At 41.6% G+C, this 21,861-nt stretch overlaps 1 protein-coding gene across 1 annotated transcript; it reads right to left on the bottom strand.

The window, feature by feature from the left end:
- Positions 1-3,606: 3,606 nt before the first annotated feature.
- Positions 3,607-18,140, bottom strand: WBP11 (WW domain binding protein 11). The gene is made up of 12 exons (XM_075552029.1): positions 17,987-18,140; positions 16,322-16,430; positions 15,548-15,579; positions 14,628-14,721; positions 12,390-12,586; positions 11,241-11,374; positions 10,879-11,078; positions 10,043-10,234; positions 7,695-7,796; positions 6,475-6,768; positions 5,420-5,602; positions 3,607-4,222 (listed from the first exon to the last, which is right to left on the bottom strand). The coding sequence occupies exons 2-12, from the start codon at positions 16,383-16,385 to the stop codon at positions 3,789-3,791; spliced, it is 1,926 nt and encodes a 641-aa protein (XP_075408144.1). The 5' UTR covers positions 16,386-16,430; positions 17,987-18,140; the 3' UTR covers positions 3,607-3,788.
- Between the last annotated feature and the right edge of the window lie 3,721 nt (positions 18,141-21,861).

Here is a 21,861-nt window from a genome sequence, read left to right as displayed (position 1 = left end):
CGTGATCACACAGGCTGGTGTGCTTCTTCCATGTTGAGCAAAACATTGATGAAGAATTCACTGTGGCCAGAAAGAATCTTCCCAGGTGACACCACTTGGTATGTACTTGACTCAGAGTGAGTTGCTTGATGCTCACCTAGTGGGGAGGCAGGGGGTGGGGGAGGGGGAGAAGGCATACTATGAACTATCTGCTGCACCAAGCAAAATTCCGTTGTTGTTGTTTTTTTTGGTACCCCTCGTATATTGATGAATACCACTGTCTCAAGGAGGCCTGGTAGCATAGTAGATTATGTGCAGGCTAGTAACGTCAAGATCGGCAGTTCAAAACCACCAGCTACTCTGAGGGAGAAAGATGAGGATTTCTGCTCCTGTAAAGATGTACAGACAAATTGGTGACAAACTATAGAAGGGTATGGGGGGCACAATATAACAGATGACTGTTAATAGCACAATTGTAAAATAAAATGTTAAATTAGTTTTATACCCAGTAAATTTATTTTCCTCAAAACAATGCTAATAGTTTCGGTATATATATATTAAAAAAAAGATGCATAGACTCAAAAACCCAAAGGAGAAGTTGTACTCTATTCTACAGGTTATGAATTGGAACCAATTAGATGGCAGTGAGATTTTTGGGTGGATACCAGTCTGTCCGTATTCTAAAAAGACTAATTTTGTTGTTGTTGCTTATTTCAGAATTCTTAGCTTTATTATGAGCCTTGTGGTGTAGTGGTTATGCGTTGGGTTGCTAACTGCAAAGGCAGCAATTCAAAACCACCAGGCGCTCCTCCGAAGAAAGATGGGGCTTTCTACTTCCCAAAACTCAGACACTCACGGGGCCAGTTCTACACTGTTCTACAGTCATTATGAGTCAGCAGCGGCTCAGTGGCAGTGAGTTTAGTTAGGTTATCTGAGCCTGTGAGCTAAGGGGGGGAGGGGTTCGGGAGTGGGGCAGGGTGAGGTTTCACTGGAGACTTTTTGAAGAATAAAAGTGACCTACAAAAACTTTGCTTATCATAAGCTAGCATATTTAAGCTAGCAGTGCTTAACTTCTTGACAGAAGGGGCTTGAGAAATATTTTCTTTGGTCCGAGGATTTTGTGCTAGTCATTTTATAACTAGGCTGTGGTAGAGCAAGTAGAAAGGACGGATTTTCTGTGTGTGTAGGAGTACCAGTTATGAACGCATGGCCTCTTAACCTCCAAAATCAAACTTGACTTGCTCTGTAGTGATGCTCACAGATGGACTTCCTGTAGGCATTTCCCAGAACAGTCACCAGGCTATGAAAACCTCCCAGTAGGGGGCACTGGAGAGACCGTGCAGGAGGAAAGGGGATCTCCTGCTGGCTCTGGCTGCAGTGTACCTACAAGGACACCAGGTGGTGCTCTTCCTGGTTTGAATGCCCAGAATGTACAGCCCACCTGCGAGCTTACACCCTTGACTCGTCCTGATGACCCTTCCTGTGGCCTTCCCAACCAGAAAACGCAGGAGGCCGCTTTTCGGGAGGGTCCATTCTACCCACTGCCAGCAGTAGCAGCTTACGAACACTCAGCACTGCATCCCTTCTGCTTGGCTATTGTGGACCAGTTTTGGCTCGGGCAACCCATCAGTCTCTAGGCTGCTCCTTTCTGAACCCCAACATTGGCCAGGTGGAAGAATCAGTCCGCATTCCAGTTCTCCTCTAGGGTGGGTGTCCTCGTTTTGCTGTGGGCTGGAGAAAGCAAATAGACTGGGAGAAGGGGTTTTCCTAACAAGGGTTTTTTTCCCTAGGGAGGACCTATTTTGGTCTCCTGCATGTGCCAGCTCCCCACAGCTCACACTTGTAGCTTTCTTGACCCCTCACACCTACACAGGTATGAATTAACTGTAGTTAAGCTAAATTTCAGCTTTGAGTCTGAGTTCTTTAATAAGGGTTGTCGCCTCAACCCAGGTACAATTTCTGATATCCGACATGCTCCTGTGAGGGTAAGTAGACCAGGTGGGCAGCTCTATACTGGGCAGCGACTGTGGTCTTAAGAAATTCTTGAATGCAGTGTGATTTAAAAACCCAAACCAGGTGCCATCAAAACGACCCCACAGCTCATGGTGACCCTGTGCCAGAGCAGGGTCCCACAGGGTTGCAATAGCTGCCATCTTTCAGAATGCCAGCCTTTCTTCTGGGTGGTCTTACACGGCCACACATTTGGTTAACAGTAAAGTGCTGAATTGTTTACACCACCTAGTAAAGCCAAGTTTTTAGGAAGAGCACATTATGATACAAGCATTCAAACAGTTTCGTTTCAAAGAACTCTGGCTATCATTAGGGCCCTTATGCTGACTCCATGCCGTGGCCGAGTATTTTTGGAATAGTCTTTTATTCACATTTTGTCTTACTCACATTCTGTAGTGGCTTAGACCACGAAGAGAACATCAAGTTCAAAATGGTATTTACATTTCACAGCAGTGATCAAATTAGAGCAAATATTCTATGAAGTTACGAGATAAAAATTATAATCACAACACATGCCTATCCAGAATCAGAACTATAGATTATTTTCCTGCAGATGAGAAACCATAAGTCAAATGCTATATTTTACCATGAAATCTCAGAAAACTAGCACTGTTTGGAAATGTTTTTCACAAACCGCCAATGGCATCTCTACCTAAGTGACAGCTCCCCAAATAGAACGTAAATTTCAAGCAATGACATTAAAATTACAGACCAAGTACTGGAAAATAATTGTTGTTTTAATTTACATGTTAATAAGATAATGTGACAATCCTTCCCTTGCTTGTAAATAATTTACTGGTAGACTTAAATGGTAAGGTTCACAGGCAGGAGTTACTAATCTGAGTTAACTTCCAGAGAATGACACACCCAACAGAAAAAAAATCAAAACATAAAAACAAGGTACAAGGAAATGACATGTGATCTTTTTAGGAAACTGCTCACCAGGTTTTGATGGCATGAGCGTCCCACGGTAAAGGTAGGTAGTGTAATCCTAAACATGTATGCACGCGACTTGCTTAAACAATTACTTTTATGTGTATGCCCGTGCAAATGAAATATATACTTTGTACCTGTATAAATCGAGGCCTCCAGTATTTAATGCTTGCAACTGTGAAATTGGGAAACACTTTTGAAAATTACTTCCCAGGATTACTTCAGTAGATAGCACTCGGTAGTGCTTAGTAGTGTTAAACATTCCCAGTAGATAAAAATGGGGACCTACCTGTATTCATTCTAACTCCTGGCTTAAAAGCTTTGTCAACTACCATCAACTCAAAACGCTCTAGGGGACATAAATAATCTTGAGTATAAGCTTAAAACCTTGAAAGCAATAATAATAATAAAAAAAGATGAAATAAACATCTGTCACTCCTCTAACTCCACGGCCAGTATGATAGTCCTGATGGGAAATTATTTCTGCAGTATTTCTTAAAAAGCTTATTGTGTTTATATTTTTATGAAGATTCCCATTCTGTACCCGAGTGGCAGCTCTGTAGACTGGTGTGTGTGTAGCTCGCAGCCCATAAAGCAGGTACCATCAGGTTTACACATTATCAGTAACAGAGGATATCTCGGTGTGGAACATTTATTATCTTTTCCCCCAGGAAACACTCAACGTTGAGATGAGCAGGAAATAATTTTAATCCAAGAATTGTACATTTTCTTCCCACAATCCTGCTTTGTAATAGGAAATGACATGGGATCCATTTCACTACAGGCAAAATATTATAAAATATTTACAAGAAAATATTAAAAATAACTCAAACAGCTTCAGATGCCAGTTCTGGCAGCTAAAGCTGTCACAGTAGCCCTTCCATCTCTTTCATGAAAGCTTCATATACGTCATCCTTAGTTTGTACTGAAACGGGAACAGAAGGGCCGGATTTGGGGGCTGCTTTGGCAAGGGGTGCAGCAGAATCATCCTCTGACTTCCTTTGGGGAACAGCAGAAGCTCCTTTGTTCTCCCGACGGACTCTCAGTGCAGTGGGCACAAATCGAGTAATCTCTGCTTTGGGATTGGTGATCTGTGGCTTGGCACTGATGGTTGCAGTCGCTTTCTTCTCAATGGTGGCTGCACTTGTGTCATCCGCCTTGGGCCGCTGAATCAAGTTGGGAGGGGCACTCAAAACCCCAGGGTTTGGTAAAGGGGCAGGTGGGAAAAGCCCAGGTGGGGCAGGTCCAAGTGGAGGCACCAAAGGTGGGCGCATCATGCCAGGACGAGGTGGAGGGATACCTAAAGAGTGAAGAAAACAGGTAGAATGAACACCACACAACCAATAAAATCTACGGAGTCCCTGAGTGGTGCTAACCGTGAACACGTTCAGCACCTAGCTGAAAGGCTAACTGATCAGATGCCTGGAGAGGTAATTCCAAGAACCTAGCCACTGAAAACCTTGTGGACCACCCTCCTACTGACACACATGAAGTCACCGTGAGCTGGACCTGACGCAACAGAAACATTACAGATATTAAAAATGGAAGTTTATATATCTATGTGTGTGTGTATTTTAAATGGACAACAACTTAACATAAAATAAGCTAAATTTATTCTGCTTGCTTTGAAATTGTGGATTAAGGAATGTATTTGTATAAAACAAAATTCACCTTCAGTCTGTAAGATTGTACTTAAATTTATAATCTGTCTGTAGCCAGCATAACTGTATTATAACCTAATCTGTATTACTTACAGTAGCCATCTGTTTTTCTTCCCTCTATAAGAAAATAAAATTGACACTAAACTGGTTTCAAGTAGCCCATGGATTCTATTCTGGTGACACAGTGCAGATGTGAAGGCCAAGGTTAAGAAGTTGGTCCCCATCTTACCTCCCCGATTCCTTCCCCCAAAGCATTCAATGGGCAAAAAGTCTAACTTCAACCCTGGTCAGTCATTAAATGCACAGATGATAGGAAATAAATGAACACAACTAATCACAATCCATCGTCATTAATGGAAAGGACGCATGCATTACTGATGGTTCAAGCATACTAGTACTATCTAGCAACTGCTCTTATGAAGCCCCTCACACCAGATTGGGACATTTTATGTCCTAAATCAGAAGTGTGTGGGCCACATATAAACGACCACATGGAAACTTGCATGGGTAACCTGGGACTGGGAAGAAGGGGAGGGGGAAAAAAGTCTCTTGTATCTATGAACTATAAAAGAACCTTATTCAGGTATGGGACAAATTTATAATTATAAATCCTTTATGGAGAATTTAATGTACAGTGGTTCTTGGCTGAAAAAGTCCCCAAAGGACCAGCTGAATGAAATGCAAATACTCTCTAAAAGAACTTGACTGTAATTCAGGAAAATGATTATAGAAAACCCAACAAGTCCTACTGTAGGACAAGCCTTACTATTGAATTGTTAGGTTTATCTCAAATACCTAGGAAAAGAAGATTCTGTTATGGAGTTAGACAGGTTTACCTGGAGGTGCAGGGGGAGGCAGCCTTGGTGGAGGACCTCGAGGAGGGGGGCCAGGAGGCAGGCCTGGAGGAGGGCCTGGAGGGGGGCCCGGAGGACGCCCAGGGGGTGGTCCTGGAGGTAAAAGTCGGGGTAAAGGCCCTCGAAGTCCTGGCATCCCAGGTGGTCTCAGGAATGGAGGAGCCCCTGAAGGATTAAAAACAGGTAAATTAATGTCAAACAAATAGAATTAATGATTATGGCATAAAGGTAACAAACTACAGCTTGATTTCTCTCTTTAACCTGAAACCAGCCAACTTCAAATACAGATCAACATATTTATGGAAAATCAATCAACAAATACTCACACCAGAGACAGAGTATGTTATGAATTACTTCTCTGTAATTACCAGCATTGACAAAAAGCATATTCAATCACATCTTGACTTCTTCGAAAACACACAAGGAAATGCCGTCTATGAGCTGTCACTGAAATGGGCGGGGTGCTTTCCAGTCCCTCAAAGTCATTAAGCTACAGCTAGGGGCCACTGATCACACAGTGCCGGTCAGAAAAGGACTCACTGCAGCATGGACTAAAGTTATAAATGGGCCCCTAAGTCACCTACATGTTTTAAATGGCAAATGTTTTAATATTTATGCAGAAGAAATGCTAAGTTATCGACCACCTTGTTTCTACCTTTAAAGATTATACTAAAGAGAGGATGAGACAGAATTTAACTGTGCCCTACTCTTATCTGATACCAATTGAGAACTGGGTCAGCTAATCTTAAATAGTGTATGAAAAATAGTTAATACAGTATGCTACTATATTAAACAGTACCAAAGAAAGCCTTACTTGCTCAAGTATCTGCCTGCTATAATCAGAAATGAAATTTTTTTTATAAACAGAAAATTGATTGTTTCATTTATTTCGATAATTGCGATTTCTCTTGGTCTTCCACCGAGAGCAAACAAAAGACATTACAATGTACGCCATGTTCTGGAATGATCTCACTTTTCTAACCTCATTTGACTAGACTATGTATTTGGTATTTATTCACAGTATTTTAAGTGCTTACCTGGCGGTGGTCCAGGAGGAAGGCCCGTAGGTGGTCCCGGTGGCCTTAACGGCGGAGCAGGCGGTGGTCCAAGAGGTGGAGGTCCTGGCATTGGAGGTGCTTGCATCTGAGAAGGAGGAACAGACTGGGGAGGCGCCTGCTGTTGTGAAGAACCAGTAGATGTGCCATCAGAAAGAGATTCCTCTTTATGTTGTTTCTGTGATTGTTTATCTGCTTCAGAATCATCAGAATCATCTTCATCGTCATCTTCTGAAAATTCTTCCACTTCTCGCCCCTCCTCAGGAATTTCCTGACCTGAAATAAATTTTAGGTTGACAGTTGATTCAATTTGTACAGCCTATAGAACAGCAATGCCTGATGATATATGCTCATTACGTTCTTAAAATTATAGTCTTCTTCATTCGCTCACAGAAAGGTCACAGGGAAAGAACAAGACAGCCAGGGTGCAGCCCAGCACCGACGGGACACCCAACATCCTCTAGTCCTTTAGTGCTCCCTCCCCTGCCTTATGACCCCAGCTCTGCCTTCCACATCTGGCCAGACCAGAGCATGGACACGGGTACAGAGGAGAGCTCTTGACATGGGATCCAGGACAGATAAACCCCTCAGGAACAGCAATGGGAGTAGAGATACCATGAGGCTAAGGAGAAAGTTGGGAGAAGGAGGGGGGCAGGATGGAATGGAGAACTCACTACAATGACGTATAACTCCCAGGGAGACCAACAACAGTAACATGGATGAAAGGAGATAGTGGATGGTATATGAAAATAATAACTTATTATTTATCAGGGGTCCATTCGGGTGGGAGATGGAGGGGGGGAAAAAGGAGGAGCTGATACTAAGGGCTTAAACAGAAAGAAAACATTTTGAAATTGATGATGGCAACATATGTATAAATGTGCTTGATACAATTGCCATATGGATTGTTATAAGAACTGTAAGAGCCCCCAATAAAAGGATTCATTAAAAAAATTATAGTCCTGTTTATTAAAACACTTAAATGCGGGAGAATCAAATATGCTTCCGCTCATTCTATTGCCAGCGTGGCACAGTGAAAGGAAGGTGGGTTTTGGAACAAGTCTCACTATGTAACTTTAGGTAGAGGAACAAGCATTATTATTTATCTAAGTGTTGCAGAGACACTAAATGTGAAAATGTACGTGAAACAACTGGCCCGAGGCCACACGAAGAGCCAACTTGCCGTTTTCCACCCGCCTTACCTGCCATCCGAAGCATCATAGCTTGAAGAGGAGTCAGCTCCTTCATGTTCTTCTTTTTCTTCCTGGATTTTCCAGGCATATCCGCAAATCGTACACTCAGACCTAAGGGTGAGGTGGGAGTCAACGTTCAATTAATGTGTATCATCATATTAAATACTATGAAGCATTAGACACAATGGATGCCCACTAGTTTGCAGACAGCACAGGATATACCCCATTCAGAACAGTACATGAAGTGTCAACCGAGTAGTAAATATACAAGAGGGTTCAGAGAAATGATGCAAGATCTTCCAATGTATTTCACAACACACAAAACAAACGACTCTTACTAACACCCCGACAAACTTGAAATAGTTATGACAAACTCTTAAACAAGGAATAAAAGGAAGATTTTTAACCCGATAAAGGCTACTAGGCTACATACTATACACACCCTGTCTAACGGGACAATATTAGGAACATTTTCAGATTGACACTCATAAGATGATGTTAATCAATTAGGTACCCACAAAATACATGCTAAAATCTTCACCTGTGTAGGTCTTTCATTACGTTAATGCCATATCACCCAATCACTTGTGTTATAAAGACATGTGCACGCCCCTCGTCCCCCCCGAGAGAGACAGGTGTCATGTGAGGGTCATATATAAACCAAGGAACTACTGGAAGACAGAAGTCAGAAGATGCTCACAGGACAAGATGATATGGCCAAGATCCTAATTTGGACTTTTCAGCCCTCAGAACTCTGAGAAAATCATGTTCTGTTCTTTGAAGTCACCAATTTGTGCTATTTCTTAGGAAACAGGAAATATAAATTCCGTTTGGGCACTGTCTTAAGTTTTTGTTTATGTATATCCTTAATGAGTAAAAAAATGCACTGCAGGTAGTAAAAATATTCTAAATATGAACCAAATGAACTCCAAATCATACGTAGAACATCTATTTTCAGTAGATGTGTGTTAAGAAAGCCAGTCTTGAGGAAAAGAGACCAGGCCAGAGACCACAGAGTCCAGAGAGCTCCTAATCTTCAAGCTACTGCCCGTGAAAGCGCCCTCTGGATGCTGTATTACAGCTCTCTACCCACTCTGTCAAAAGACTGACTTAAAACCACCATGTGCAAGAAATACTAAAAATGTTTCATTACCAATACTGAACAGCGGGCTACAGTAAACGGTTCCAAAGTTCTAAAACTAAGATGTGACAGAACTTATCACAACCCTTATAAAAATGAAATGCTTATTATTTTTTGAAGAATATATATTCTCACTCTATATTTAAAGTACATGTAACTCAGTTTTGAATTTGTAATCAAGTAAAAAACAAAATGCATGGTGGACACACTGTCTCAGTTAAATCACTACCATCACATGCGTGGGCGTACTTGCATTTCAGTTACAGTCGATTTCATGCAAGATAAAAACACAAAAAGCAAATGGCTCCAACTGATATTTAAGTAGACTTGTTTAATATATTTTTCTTAATATATCATGTGGCTATTCTTTCTTTTCTAAACAAGTCTATGGATAATTCATCTTTCTGCTGCTGAACAGCTATTATCTTTTTTTTGCCCATAGGTGAGTGTTTTTTAATACCTAAGAAAGAAAAATATTTTCTACCGATTGAGTCCTTGTAGGTCAAAACCTTTGAAATCCTGGATTTTAGGCTGCTTTCAGGAAACTTAAAGTTACTTTGATAGCTCTATTAACAAGTTAGGACATTCACTGGGAGGGTAGGTTGAAAAGGGGGAACAGATTACAAGGATGTACATGTGACCTCCTCCCTGGGGGATGGACAACAGAAAAGTGGGTGAAGGGAGACGCCGGGCATGGCAAGATATGACAAAATATTAATTTATAAATGATCAAGGGCTCATGAGGGAGGGGGGAGCAGATAAAATGAGGACCTCATGCCAGGGGCTTAACTGGAGAGCAAGTATTTTGAGAATGAGGGCAATGAATGTACAGATGTGCTTTACACATTTGACGTATGTATGGCGTATGAAAAGAATTGTATGAGCCCCTAATAAAACGATTAAAAAAAAAGATTCTTGGTAGAGAAAATACTACTATGAAACACAGGTTGTAGCTTTTTAAGAGACTACTACTAGTTAGGTCTTAAAGCTTCTGGTGTTCAATATTTAATTTAAGTTCTTTACTTTCTTGACTTGTGTGTTACAGCACAGCAAATTCCCAAGAATTGGCGTCAATATTGAGTTTTTTAGGATGTTTTATTTAAAACTTTTTTGTAATAAAATTATGTATATATTTTAAAAACCTAAAAAAAAAAAAAGGTAAGGACATTCAGTTTATATGCGATCATCAATACTTGAACTTTCCACCTGCACACACCTGACTTCTTTTCTTCATTGTTGTCTCTCTCATTATCATCCCGGTGCACAAATTCATCCCCCTCACTCTCTCCATCAGATCTGTCCGTGTCACTGTCATCAGTGCTGTCATCATGCTTATCTTGGTCCATATCCTCAGGATAGGCATCATCTTCACTGGTGCTAGAAACATCATCATCATGACCTCTCTGAGCTGAAAAGGGGGGAAAGAGCATGGAAAAAGTAGTGTTAGTATCCTTTGCTATAAAGTACCCAGAAATACAGAAAAATATTACACTCACTCCTTAACCTAGCACGCAGTAACTTCAATTGAAAATTTACATTTAGAATTTGTACACACACACAAAATCCAACTGACTGCACATAACACCCTAAGTGCTCATGGCAAAGCCCAAAAGGTAAGTATACACACATCCTAAGAAATTAATTAGTAAGACAGTTAACACTTTTAAAGCTTAATTTAAAACACAACAAACATTTCTAAACTTCCTCATGTATGCCTTGCCTTTTACTTGGGTACGTCCCATGATTCATCCAGCTATATACAGTCCTGGTAGCAAAGTGCGTTACACATTGGACTGTTATTCTCAAGGCCAGCATTTCCAACACACTAGCCACTCTGGGGAAGAAAGAGGAAGCGCTCTCTTCCTGTAAACTTTTACAGCTTTGAACCCCAAGAAGGCATTCTACTTGGACAACCCACTTGATGGCAGTGGGTTTATGTACAAATCTCATTTATTTTCTAATTCCTTAAGAGTAATGAACATGTCAAATGGGGCAAACAAACAAAAAAAGAGAGCAAAAAGACAAAGAGGAAAGGAAACAGGCACTGCTTACCAAGTTCAGGACTATATAACATATCTTCGTCACGCCTCCTAGGGGGAAGATCTAGAGCAAAGCCCACTTTCCGGCCATACATCTGCAAGACTTGAGGAGGAGGGGGGCCTGGAGGAGGACCAGGAGGTTTTCTGCCTGGGGGCAAACGTGGAACACCATGTCCAAGAAGAGGAAGTATTGAAACTGCCCGGGTTGGAGGTCTGTAGAGAAAAATGTACAGCAACTACATTAAAAGTAATAAGGTTATTTACTTTCTCTTCTAAACAAGTTTTAATGGATTTATGTAACATGTAAATAAATCATTATTTTCATCACAAGATGCTTTCGATAAAGATCATTCCACTATGATAGGGCTCCCTTACCCATAGGCGGAAGTCTTCTTAAGGATGGAGGGTGGCTGAGCACCAGGAAGTGGGATGTCCTGGATCAAGATGTTGGAAGGAGCATGGGGCATATCTGGCAAAGGAATACTCTCAACTTCCACATGTTGAGCATTCTGAAACACATCATCAATTTTTTTTTACAAATTTTATACTAAAAAGTCAGCATTAACTCCAAGAACCTGAGTTTTCTTCCTACCCAACAGAAATATGTAAAAATACAAAGCCTCCAGAAACAAAACCAAAAAACTCAAACAACAAGGCCTCAAATACTTCCCCAAAGAACTGAAACCCAATTGTTTTTCATCCTTAACAATGGAATCTTTTTGGTTGTTAAAATAACTGTTTAGCAAAGACTACGTGTTAAAGCCACTGCATTTAATATTCTAGATCCGAGGACAGCACACACCAGTGAAGAAATGTAGGGAATTGTAGAGGCTCGAATGAAGGTAAAAGGCTAAAGCTGTAAATCAGCCCACCTGAAGAGACTCTCTGGTACATACCAGCTGTATACTTCTCCAAACTCTACTTTCCTGAAAATGAGATCTTTACAAAATTTGTTTATACCAGTAGGGTTTTCAAATTTTGAACGAAACATTTACAATGAAATGTACAAGTTCAAAGGATTTTTGAAACCCACGTGCACCTCGACTGTTTCTTTGTCTCGTCCCAGTCAACTCCTGACCCTATCCTTGAGGCCGCTAGTACAGCATGCTCTTTTGGCAGATCTGCTGGTGCAATGGTTAAATGCTCAGCTACAAAAACGTCAGTGGCTTGAACTCCCCAGATGATCAAATAAAAGAAGGATTTAGCAATTGGCTTCCCTGAGATTAAAGTTTTGGAAACCCGATGAGGCAGTGGTTGCTGTGAGTCAGGATCAGGTTTGGGTGTTTTGGCTTGTCCATCACCCTGTTGTGGATACCCAGACTAGCCTTAGTTTGGGGCTATTGCCATGCTAACAGTTTCATTTATCTTGTCTAAATACCGAAGAGTAAAACCACTCCTAGGGCTGGTGCGTGTTTAATTAACAAACAAAAACTGCCAGGGTCGAGAGGTGCAACACTGCTGTTCTACTAACTTTTAAGAGTACATCTCAGTACAATTTATTTCTTTCAAAAGAAACTCAGTTACCTTAACAGCATCAAAATATTGGCTAAGTTGGGCCCTCTTCTGTTCATATTCTACTTCTAGCTTTCTCAATTCTTTGTAAATATCCGGATTCTCCTTTTCATAGAGCCGTAGAATACGTTCGAAGGTTTCACGGAGCTTTTTACGCTTGTCTTTCAACACCTTCTCATTTAACTGTGGCTGTTGCACTGGATTGAACTCTGAAGGGGAAAAGGATACACATAAAAAAAAGGGTCACTTTATTAATGTATTAATAGACCATATAATTTAATAAACTACCCTGTTTCTTATATACCTTTAAAAGTTTCATTCAAAAGAACTAGAGAAAAAAAATCACTGTTCCCTTTGCTATGTTAAACTTTTGAAATATGGAAGTTTCATTAAGATTTGAGTTTGCATACTGGGCTCTGTCAAAACGTTTTAAGTCTGGGGACTCAAACTCCAAGCTGTGGCTTCCTTTATCTGAAAAATGGGGATATCAACTACTCTATCAATAAAGTTCTGATGATTAAATGTAATTATAAATAAAATATCCCACAGTGTCTGGCTCACCTCAAGTACTGAATTAGTGCATTTTCTGACTCTACCAAACATAGGTCCTTTCGGGGTCATCTTTCCTGGTATTTGTAATACCTGTGATTTTTACTACCTCATGAGCTTCCTCTGTCTAACTGGATTTCAGGTCTCCTACCCCAAAAGGGACAAGCAAAAGTCCTTTTGTCGTCCAGCCAACACAGCTCTCAGTTCTCTGCAAGTAAGTGACTAACTCAAAGAGCAACTTAATGTCAACATTGAAATTAAGACCAAATCCTTCTCTGCGATTTTAACTGCAGACATGAAAAAAGGAAATAGTTCTTACATTCTCTTCTGGAAGTGTTAAGCAGGGATGAAAGAAACCCAGAGCTGTCTCTCAACCTCTACCCATACTTTCTACCTCCATCAGTAATACGTAGAATGAAGCAGACTAAAGCAGTTTCCAAGGCCAGTTTCCCTCTGGATTCCCAAAGGAAACAATATATACTCTTTTCTACTTAAATTAATAAACTGTATTCAGAGCCCTGCTAAACACATTCCATTAACCCTCTCCCTTTTTTGGGGTGAGGTGGTAGCAGGAGAAAAAAAACTTTAATTCCCTTCTTCCCCAAATCCTATTCACCTTGGTGATTTATTCAAATCCAGAATATACATTCTTAAATATGATTTCAAGTAGAGAATGAGTAAAAAGTGTTGAATGCCTCAGTTTTAATTCCAGTTTTGTGAATGGAATTTAATCTGTGTCTGTTTCATTTTCAAAACGTGGAAAAGATTGTTAAGGATAAAATGAGATGTGAAAAAAAAATCAGTGGATAGCAAGGTACTCCCTACCACCGAGTTCATTCTGCATCTCAGAGACCCTGGAGAACAGGCTTGAACTGCCCCGAGAGCTTTCAATACCATAGCTCTAGTTCTAGAGCAGAAGGCTCACCTTCTGAGGAGCCGCTGGTGCTTTCTAACTGCTGACCCTGTGGCTGGCAGCTCAGCACGTAATGACTACGGCCAGCAGGGTGCTTTTTAAAAACAACTAAAGTAAACGTGGGGTTATTCAATAGGGATAGCAATTTACCCTCCCCCCCCCCCATTTAAATTAGACGCAACAAGTAGAACCAAACAGGGAACGATGCGGGATCACACATGCTTCAGAAACCCTGAGTGTCACCACTCCACCATTTTCCATGACTAGGTTTTCTGAACACCACTTAAACTATCACCAAGAAGTCCCACTACATATAAATGTCATCTACTATCTGTTTAGGGGGTGGTGGTGCCTCTGATCCTGCTTGCTAACTTTGTAAACAACGTGTCTATTTCAATACACAAGTCTGAAAGCTTCCATTAATACAGGTACAAGTAAAACCTAAATGTTTTAATGTTATCAGAACACATACTCTTGGGTTGGGATAAAATTTCTAGTCCAAGCAAGAAGAAAGATGATTCTGAAGGTGTAAGGGGCATGTCATTATCACATGACACCAGTAATAACAGAGCAGCGACGCTAGAGATGCCTATGGTAAAAAGATTTCTCTCTCTCTCTCTCCCTCCCTCCCCGGGCCCCCTTCCAGGAAATTACATACACCAGATTTTAGTATCCTTCGAATCATTATTAGCTGAAGTGAAAAAACAAGGGCTTCACTTTGGGCCCAACCCACAATCACCCATCAGACTGTTAGACTGGCAGTAAAATCTCTTCGATAAAATTCTTACCCATTTCATCCAATTTCTCCATGTCCCGGATAATCTGTTTGGGATCCTTCATCTTCAAAACTGCAGCTCGTACCATCATGCGTTGTTTTTTGTTCTTAAGAAAAATTAAGGAAGAATGTTGAAAAGCCAGACACTTCTGAGTTATTCTTAATTTGCTTTAAGAATCTACTTAAAAACGGAATTTTGATCTTCTTTTTGGTTTCTGACCACTTGTTTCAATCACCAGAAATAGCTATTTTGTTTGTGATCTCAAAGTGCTACTTATTAGATGCTTTTAAAAAAGGAGGCATCTTTTCCAATCATGTGAGACCTTTAGCAATTACTTGAAAAATCATTTAACAAAGGTTATCGATAAATTCTAAAATTATAGAAAAATCGTTTTGCTAAACTATCAAAGGACAAAAAGGAAAGAGTAGGATTTAATGCTATACCAAAAAAGGGAAAAATATTACATATCTGCATTTCCTCAATAAAGCATTAAAGTATGATAAAATAAATCCTAAGAAATCAATAAATCCTTTTATTCATGGGGAATATCCTTTCCCCAATCCAATAAACACTCAACACAAGAATAGATTAACAGAGCTCTACATGGCATCATAATTATTTCCATTCACCAATTCAGATGCTTTACTCAAAGCAATTTTTAATAGCAAAATCACAGTAATAATTTTTTCCCAAATATTTACCTCACTAAAGAAGGTAATCAAATTCTAAAAATGTGACTATCTATAGCCTGTCATAAGCTTATCTACAAGTTATTTAAGTTGTTTCTCAGTGTTTTCGCTTAGTGAATTTTACAAGTTGTTAAAATATGTATCTTTTGGCAGACAACTGGAAATATTACTTTGAAATCCTTTAGTCCTATGTAACAAAAGCTGTCAATAATACTTTTAACTAAGATGCTTCTGAAATCTTACCTTTTTCAATTCTCTCTTCCGGGCTTCCTTTCCTAGAAAAAAGGTGAAGGGAGATAGATTTTGAACATCTGTATACTCATCAACTTAACCCCAATGTTAACAGTGAGAAGACTATAATTTCCCTATTTTACATCAGGGAGACATGTAATATCTGAGTTTTCAATGGTCAAGGCCCGTGGCACTACTGACATTAGGAGTTAGGAAATTCGTTGTAGAGCATCCTCGGATGCATGGTTGGGTATTTAGCAGCATCCCTGGTCTCCACCCTTCACGGTAGATGCCAACGAGGAAAAGATGCCAACCAGCTGCTGTCGGGCTCATGCAAACTCATGGCAACCCCCCACCCCCACCTCGTGTGGCAGATGAACACTGCTCCACAGGGGTTCTAATGGCTGACTTTTGGGGAGACCATCTTTAGGCTTTTCTTTCAAGGCTCCTCTGGGTAGATTTACTTGACCCTTCAACCTTTTGGTAAACAGTGGATGCATTAACTTTTTACACTACTAGGGACAACACATACATGCTCCAAATACCCTCCGTAACAATTTAAAAATGTGCTGAGACATTTTAAGTTCCTCAAAAACTTATGAATCTGAAAGAAAAAGAAAACCACATAATACTAAATAAGAGTTTGCTAGACTAACTTGTTCAAAATTCCAAAAGAAAGCTTTAAGCCAATTTATCTACACCACAAATCTTGGAAATCTGAAACATGCAATACAGGTACCATAGTTTTTACCACTCCTTTATCATTTCACATTATAGGGCACTTACGAGCCTGGTCTGTGGGATTCATAAATTTTCCACTCTTGGTGGATGATGTAGATCTCCGCCCCATGATGACAATCTTTTGTTTTTACTTAAAATCAAGAGAAAACAAAACCTGCAACAATAAAGAAATGAATTATTTTTCCCTATACGCTTTCTTCTTCATAGTTAATTTATCTTTGACAAGACATGTTCCTCTGATTTTTTAGAGTTCTTGCTTTTTCTCTCATTTTGAAGTCTGCGTCCAAAAGAAATGGCCACAGCTTTCTTGAGCACTCAAAACTAGACCTTTCACTTTTTGACTATTCATCACAGCAAAAGACCAACCCGAACACATCTCACCAATGAGGCACAGACTTAACAGGGGTAATGCTTTTCTTTGACTACTTCCTCCTCTGAAATTTTGTGTGATGAAAACGTAAAAGAGAATGGGGTGAATAAAATCTTGGGTCACCCATGCCTCTGTCCATGGTTCTTCTTAGCATGATGCTAAAAATTTCCCACACCTCCAGGAAAATAACTTAGTCATAGTTCATTCAGATGAAGCTCTTGATTCTCAAGCAAGAATTTAAAACACAACTAAGATGGTATCCATTGAAAAGCAGTATTAAGAGCTTGCATAATCCTCAGTATTTAGTAAACTTAATCCCCTCACTCCCCAAGTACCTACTAGATTTCTGATTTGGACACTCATTTCTCCCCTTATTCTCAATAAATGATATCCTTCTGATGCTTACTCTCTTCACTGACAGAGGGTCACTTCTAAAAGTAGCACTTGTATGTGGGAAAGCGAAGATCATGGGGTAAATTATTTTGGTAGACTATGCCAGCATACTTCCTCCCCTCCTACCCTGTGAGTAACGATCCATTATTAATTAATCTGAAGGAGAGGCTACATAACAATACAGAAGTATTGCAAATTCAACTTGTTCAAAATCCCAAAGGCACGCTTTAAGCCAATTCCACTATCAAATGAGTGGATCAGCATTATCACTCCTTTCAGTGAAGATTCAAACCCCTGGTCATGTGAGAGGCTTCCCAAACGTTCTAGCGGCGACTCATTTCACATGCCTGTTTTACTTAGGAAAAACGCGAAGGGACGCGGGAACCAGCAAAATGAGTTTAATCACCAAGTTCGCCTGTTTTCCATGGCTTGTATCGATTTCTCTAATTTGCTTTCCTAATTATCCTCAGGCTCACGGTTTAACCCTTCTCTTCCCACAATGGAATCATAAAACGGGTGCGCATCAGAGAGCCTTTACAGGGGGAGGGCAAACTACCTTTTTTCAATTTTTATATTTTTGTCTCAAGCCAGAGGCCGCAGGGCTACCAGGCCACAAGGAGCCCTCAACAGAAAAGCGTTCCAATGGGACCCAGCGTCCGTCCACCAAAGGGGCCATCGCAGCCGCAACTGTCGAGGCCACGGTGACGGTTGACCCCGACTCGAGGTCCTAGACGTCAACCCCAAGGCAACCGGCCAACGAGCACAGTCGAGGGCGGCGACGCTAACCGACTCCCGGCCCCGCCGCGCCAGGCCCAGCGGTCTCGCGTCTGCGACTCAGGAAACCCGCATCGCGGGCCGAGGAGCCTGGGACCCGGGAGGCAATGGCGCCGGGACCGGACGGGGTGGGCAAGAGGGAAAAACGGAGAGGGGCGATTCCGCACACTCACCCTTCTGCGGGGCTCCGGGTGCTGAGGGAAACGGGCCGGGAGAGTCTCCGAGGTCGTCTTGCTTCGTCGGGCCCTTCACTCACTGCCGAGCCGACGCTCCGCCACCGCCATCTTGAAACCTCGCGCCCCTCCGCCGTCCTGACGTCACTTCCTATCCCGGCCGCGCTGCCGGGCTCTTCCGTGGAATCATAGAGACGACCCCCAACTCCGCGGCCAGACCGCCTTCCGCTTTGGGCTAAGAGCCCGCCTCATTGACGCCCCATGCCGAGTGAGCTTTCCAGCGTCCAATAGAAACCCGAAAGAGAAAGCAGAGCCGACATCTGATTGGTCAACGCCGGGCTTCTGGTGGCCGCCCCCCACCCCTACCCCCGAGGCCAGGCAACTTGATTTAATTTCCGGGAGCAACGTACAGTGCGGCAGTGGAGACAGTACGTTAAAAATAGGGTTGCGTTTTACATTTTACACTTTCTCTACCCAAGACACTGTATTAGGTTTTGGATTTCCCCTATCTCATTATAAATGTGAGGGTGAGTCCTGGGGAGATGTGGCATTGACAGTGTTTTGTGCACTTTGCTGTGGCCTTGTTCCCACCTGGAGCTTATGAACCACAAATTTCGAACACGTGAACAAATCACTGCCCCTGTTTGGGTCCCAGATTTGTAATCTACAGGTTTGCCTTTTTAGGGAAAAATAAGGGGATATGTCAGTTTAAAATTTATGTGCTAGCTTGTTCTTTTAATTGATTCCTAAACTGGACGTTTTCCCTAGCTCAAAGCCTTCTAGACTCTGATGTCACTGTACATACTGGATGTTTCAGTCATCTCTAGTCTTTATCTAATTTCCTTCCCTTTCAACCTCTCAACATTCCTTGAAGCTCCTCCCATTTTCTCCTTAAAGTTAGGTTTAAATATTAAAAACAAAACCAAAGCCAAAAATGTACTTAAAGACTATATGAGGGGGCGTCAAAAAGTTAGTAGGCACATGGAATGAAAAAAATACTGGAATTTTTCCATGAACTTGGTTATTTCTGATAATTAACTCTGTATCCACTATAGGAAACTAAGTTACATATAGGCTGGTTCAGTCAATTAAACATTTTTAACATTGATGGGGATATAGCATTTAAATGTGCATTTCATGGTTAAAACACAGAACCTAAAATGCTTGATTTTGCACAGAATTTTGAGATTCTAAAAGCACAGTTACAACATGTATAGGGTGAAGCTTATAAGCCAGGTTGTGATAGGTAGGTTTGTTGTGCTAACCTGGCTAATGGGAACATGTGGGCCAAGGCTAACTTGGCCACTGCCACTGCCACTGCTGAGTGCCCCATCTGCCAGCAGCAGAAACCAACATTGAGTCCAAGATATGGGGCCATTCCTTGAGGAGATCAACCGGCAACTGGTGGCAGGTTGATTACATAGGATCACTTTTGTCATGGAGGGGGCAGCATTTTGTTCTTACTGGAATAGACATCTGCTTGGGATATGGATTTCCCTTCCCTGCACACAATGCTTCTGCCAAAACTACCATTCGTGGACTTACTGAATGCCTCATCCACCGGCATGGCATCCCACATAGCATTGCTTCAGATCAAGGAACTCACTTTACAGCAAATGAAGTATGGCAATGGGCCCATGCCCATGGAATCCACTGGCCTTATCACGTTCCTCATCATCCTGAAGCTGCTGGCTTGATAAAATGATGGAATGGCCTCCTAAAGGCACAATTACAGTGTCAGCTAGGTGGCAACAACTATCGGGACTGGAGCAATGTTCTCTAGGAAGCTGTATATGCTCTAAAACAGTGGCCAATATATAGTGCTGTGTCTCTAATAGCCAGAATTCATGGGTCCAGGAACCAAGGGGTGGAAGCTGGAGTGGCACCACTCGCTATTACTCCTCGTGATCCACTTGCAGCATTTTAGCTTCTTGTCCCAGAACCCAATGTGTTCGAGTCCTGGAGGTCCTGGTCCTGTAGGAAGGAAGTCTACATGGAAACACAGCACAGATTCCACTGGCAGCTGAGAATACCCCCTGGCCACTCTGGGCTTCTCATGCCAACAGGTCAGGAAGGGTGTCATTGTACTGAGTGGTGTGATTGATCCTGATTACCAAGGAGAAACTGGATTCATGCTACATAATGGAGGTAACGAGGAATATGTCTGGAATCCAGGAGATCCCATAGGCTGACTCTTAGTGCTACCATGCCCTGTGATTAAAGCAAATGATAAAATAAAAACCCAATCCTGCCAGGATGTCTAATGACCCAGACCCCTCAGGAATGAAGATCTGGGTCACCCCACCAGGCAAAACCACGCCCAGCTGAGGCGCTGGCTGAGGGCTAAGGTAATACAGAATGGATAGTAGAAGAAGATAGTTCTACCTATCAGTTATGACTATGTTATCAATTGCAAAAGTGAGGTTTGTGATTGTCAGTTTATCTTCTTTATATCTCCTTGTTGAATATCTTTCCTTTGTTCATGTAAGATGTACAGATACAATTAGATTCAGTATTTTTCATTTATAAGTATGATGTATGATGTTAGTTGTAAGTGTGATTTAATTAATATCTGAAAATTATATATGCCTAAAGAATTGTGTACAGATGCCAACTTGGCCAGGTGGACTGTGATAGGTTTATTGTGTCAACCTGGTCTATAGGAACAGTGGGATTAATAAGGTCACTGTTTGATGGACTGTGGCCAATATCTGGTGCTGTGTCTCCAGCAGCCAGTATTCATGGGGTTCCTTCAAGACCTGCTTTGCCACGCTGCTGGTGTGCACATCACTTGAGCTTGAGGTTGGTGGATCCTGTCACCTTCCATTGCTTGAGTTCGATATCCTATCCAGGCCTACTTTGCTAAGCTCCTGAGCTGCTCACAGTTGGTGACCTGCCCTGCAGTTTGCTACCTGTAAATGGACTGCCTTCATTATCCGAAGGAAGACTGCTGTGTGCTTCCTTGACCTTGGACCCAGCAGCCCTCATGAGGTGAAGGACTTTCAGTATATTTACTGTTCCATGGAAGTGAGTTGAACTGAGCCCTCTGTACTGCTGTGTGGACTAATTAGCTATTATATTCTTTCATATATATATAATCATAAGTGCCCTGTTTTTTAAAAACATTTTATTAGGGACTCATACAACTCTTATCACAATCCATACATATATCAATTGTGTAAAGCACATCTGTACATTCTTTGCCCTCATCATTTTCAAAGTATTTGCTCTCCACTTAAGCCCTTTGCATCAGGTCCTCTTTTTTTCCCCCTCCCTCCCTACTCCCCCCTCCCTCATGAGCCCTTGATAACTTATAAATTATTATTTTGTCATATCTTTCCCTGTCTGACGTCTCCCTTCACCCCCTTTTCTATTGTCCATCCCCCAGGGAGGAGGTCACATGTAGATCCTTGTAATCGGTTCCCTCTTTCCAACCCCCTCTCCTTCTACCCTCCCAGTATAGCCACTCACACCCATGGTCCTGAAGGGATCATCCATCCTGGATTCCCTGTAGTGCCCTCTTTTTTCTTCTCTAGAGTAGTGGTTCATAACCTTCCTAATGCCGCGACCCTTTAATACAGTTCCTCCTGTTGTGGTGACCCCCAACCATAACATTATTTTCATTGCTACTTCATAACTGTCATTTTTTGGCGACTGTTATGAATCGGGTGACCCCTGTCAAAAGGTCATTTGATCCCTGTAGGGTCGTGACCCACAGATTGAGAACTGCTGCTCTAGAGACCACCACCCCTGCCCCCCCGGCTAACACAGGTGTTAACAATAAAGACAATATTTAGGTAACCTAAATTGCATATTTTGCAATTAAAGAAATAAATCAATGCAGTGGAGAGTAGATTTGACCAATTAGAGTCACT

Source organism: Tenrec ecaudatus, chromosome 6 (genome assembly GCF_050624435.1).
Source record: "Tenrec ecaudatus isolate mTenEca1 chromosome 6, mTenEca1.hap1, whole genome shotgun sequence".
NCBI lineage: Eukaryota > Metazoa > Chordata > Mammalia > Afrosoricida > Tenrecidae > Tenrec > Tenrec ecaudatus.
The sequence above is the reverse complement of the archived record's forward strand: the minus strand, read 5'-3'. Positions and strand labels throughout refer to the sequence as shown.

Bases quoted from the DNA above. Each gene is read 5' to 3' on its own strand.
- WBP11 (XM_075552029.1), bottom strand. From the start codon at position 16,385: ATGGGGCGGAGATCTACATCATCCACCAAGAGTGGAAAATTTATGAAT. The intron at 15,580-16,321 runs GTAAGTGCCCTA...CCTTTTTTCTAG, and splicing joins GAATCCCACAGACCAGGCTC to GAAAGGAAGCCCGGAAGAGA. The intron at 7,797-10,042 runs GTGTGTGCAGGT...CCTCACCCTTAG, and splicing joins CAATGAAGAAAAGAAGTCAG to GTCTGAGTGTACGATTTGCG.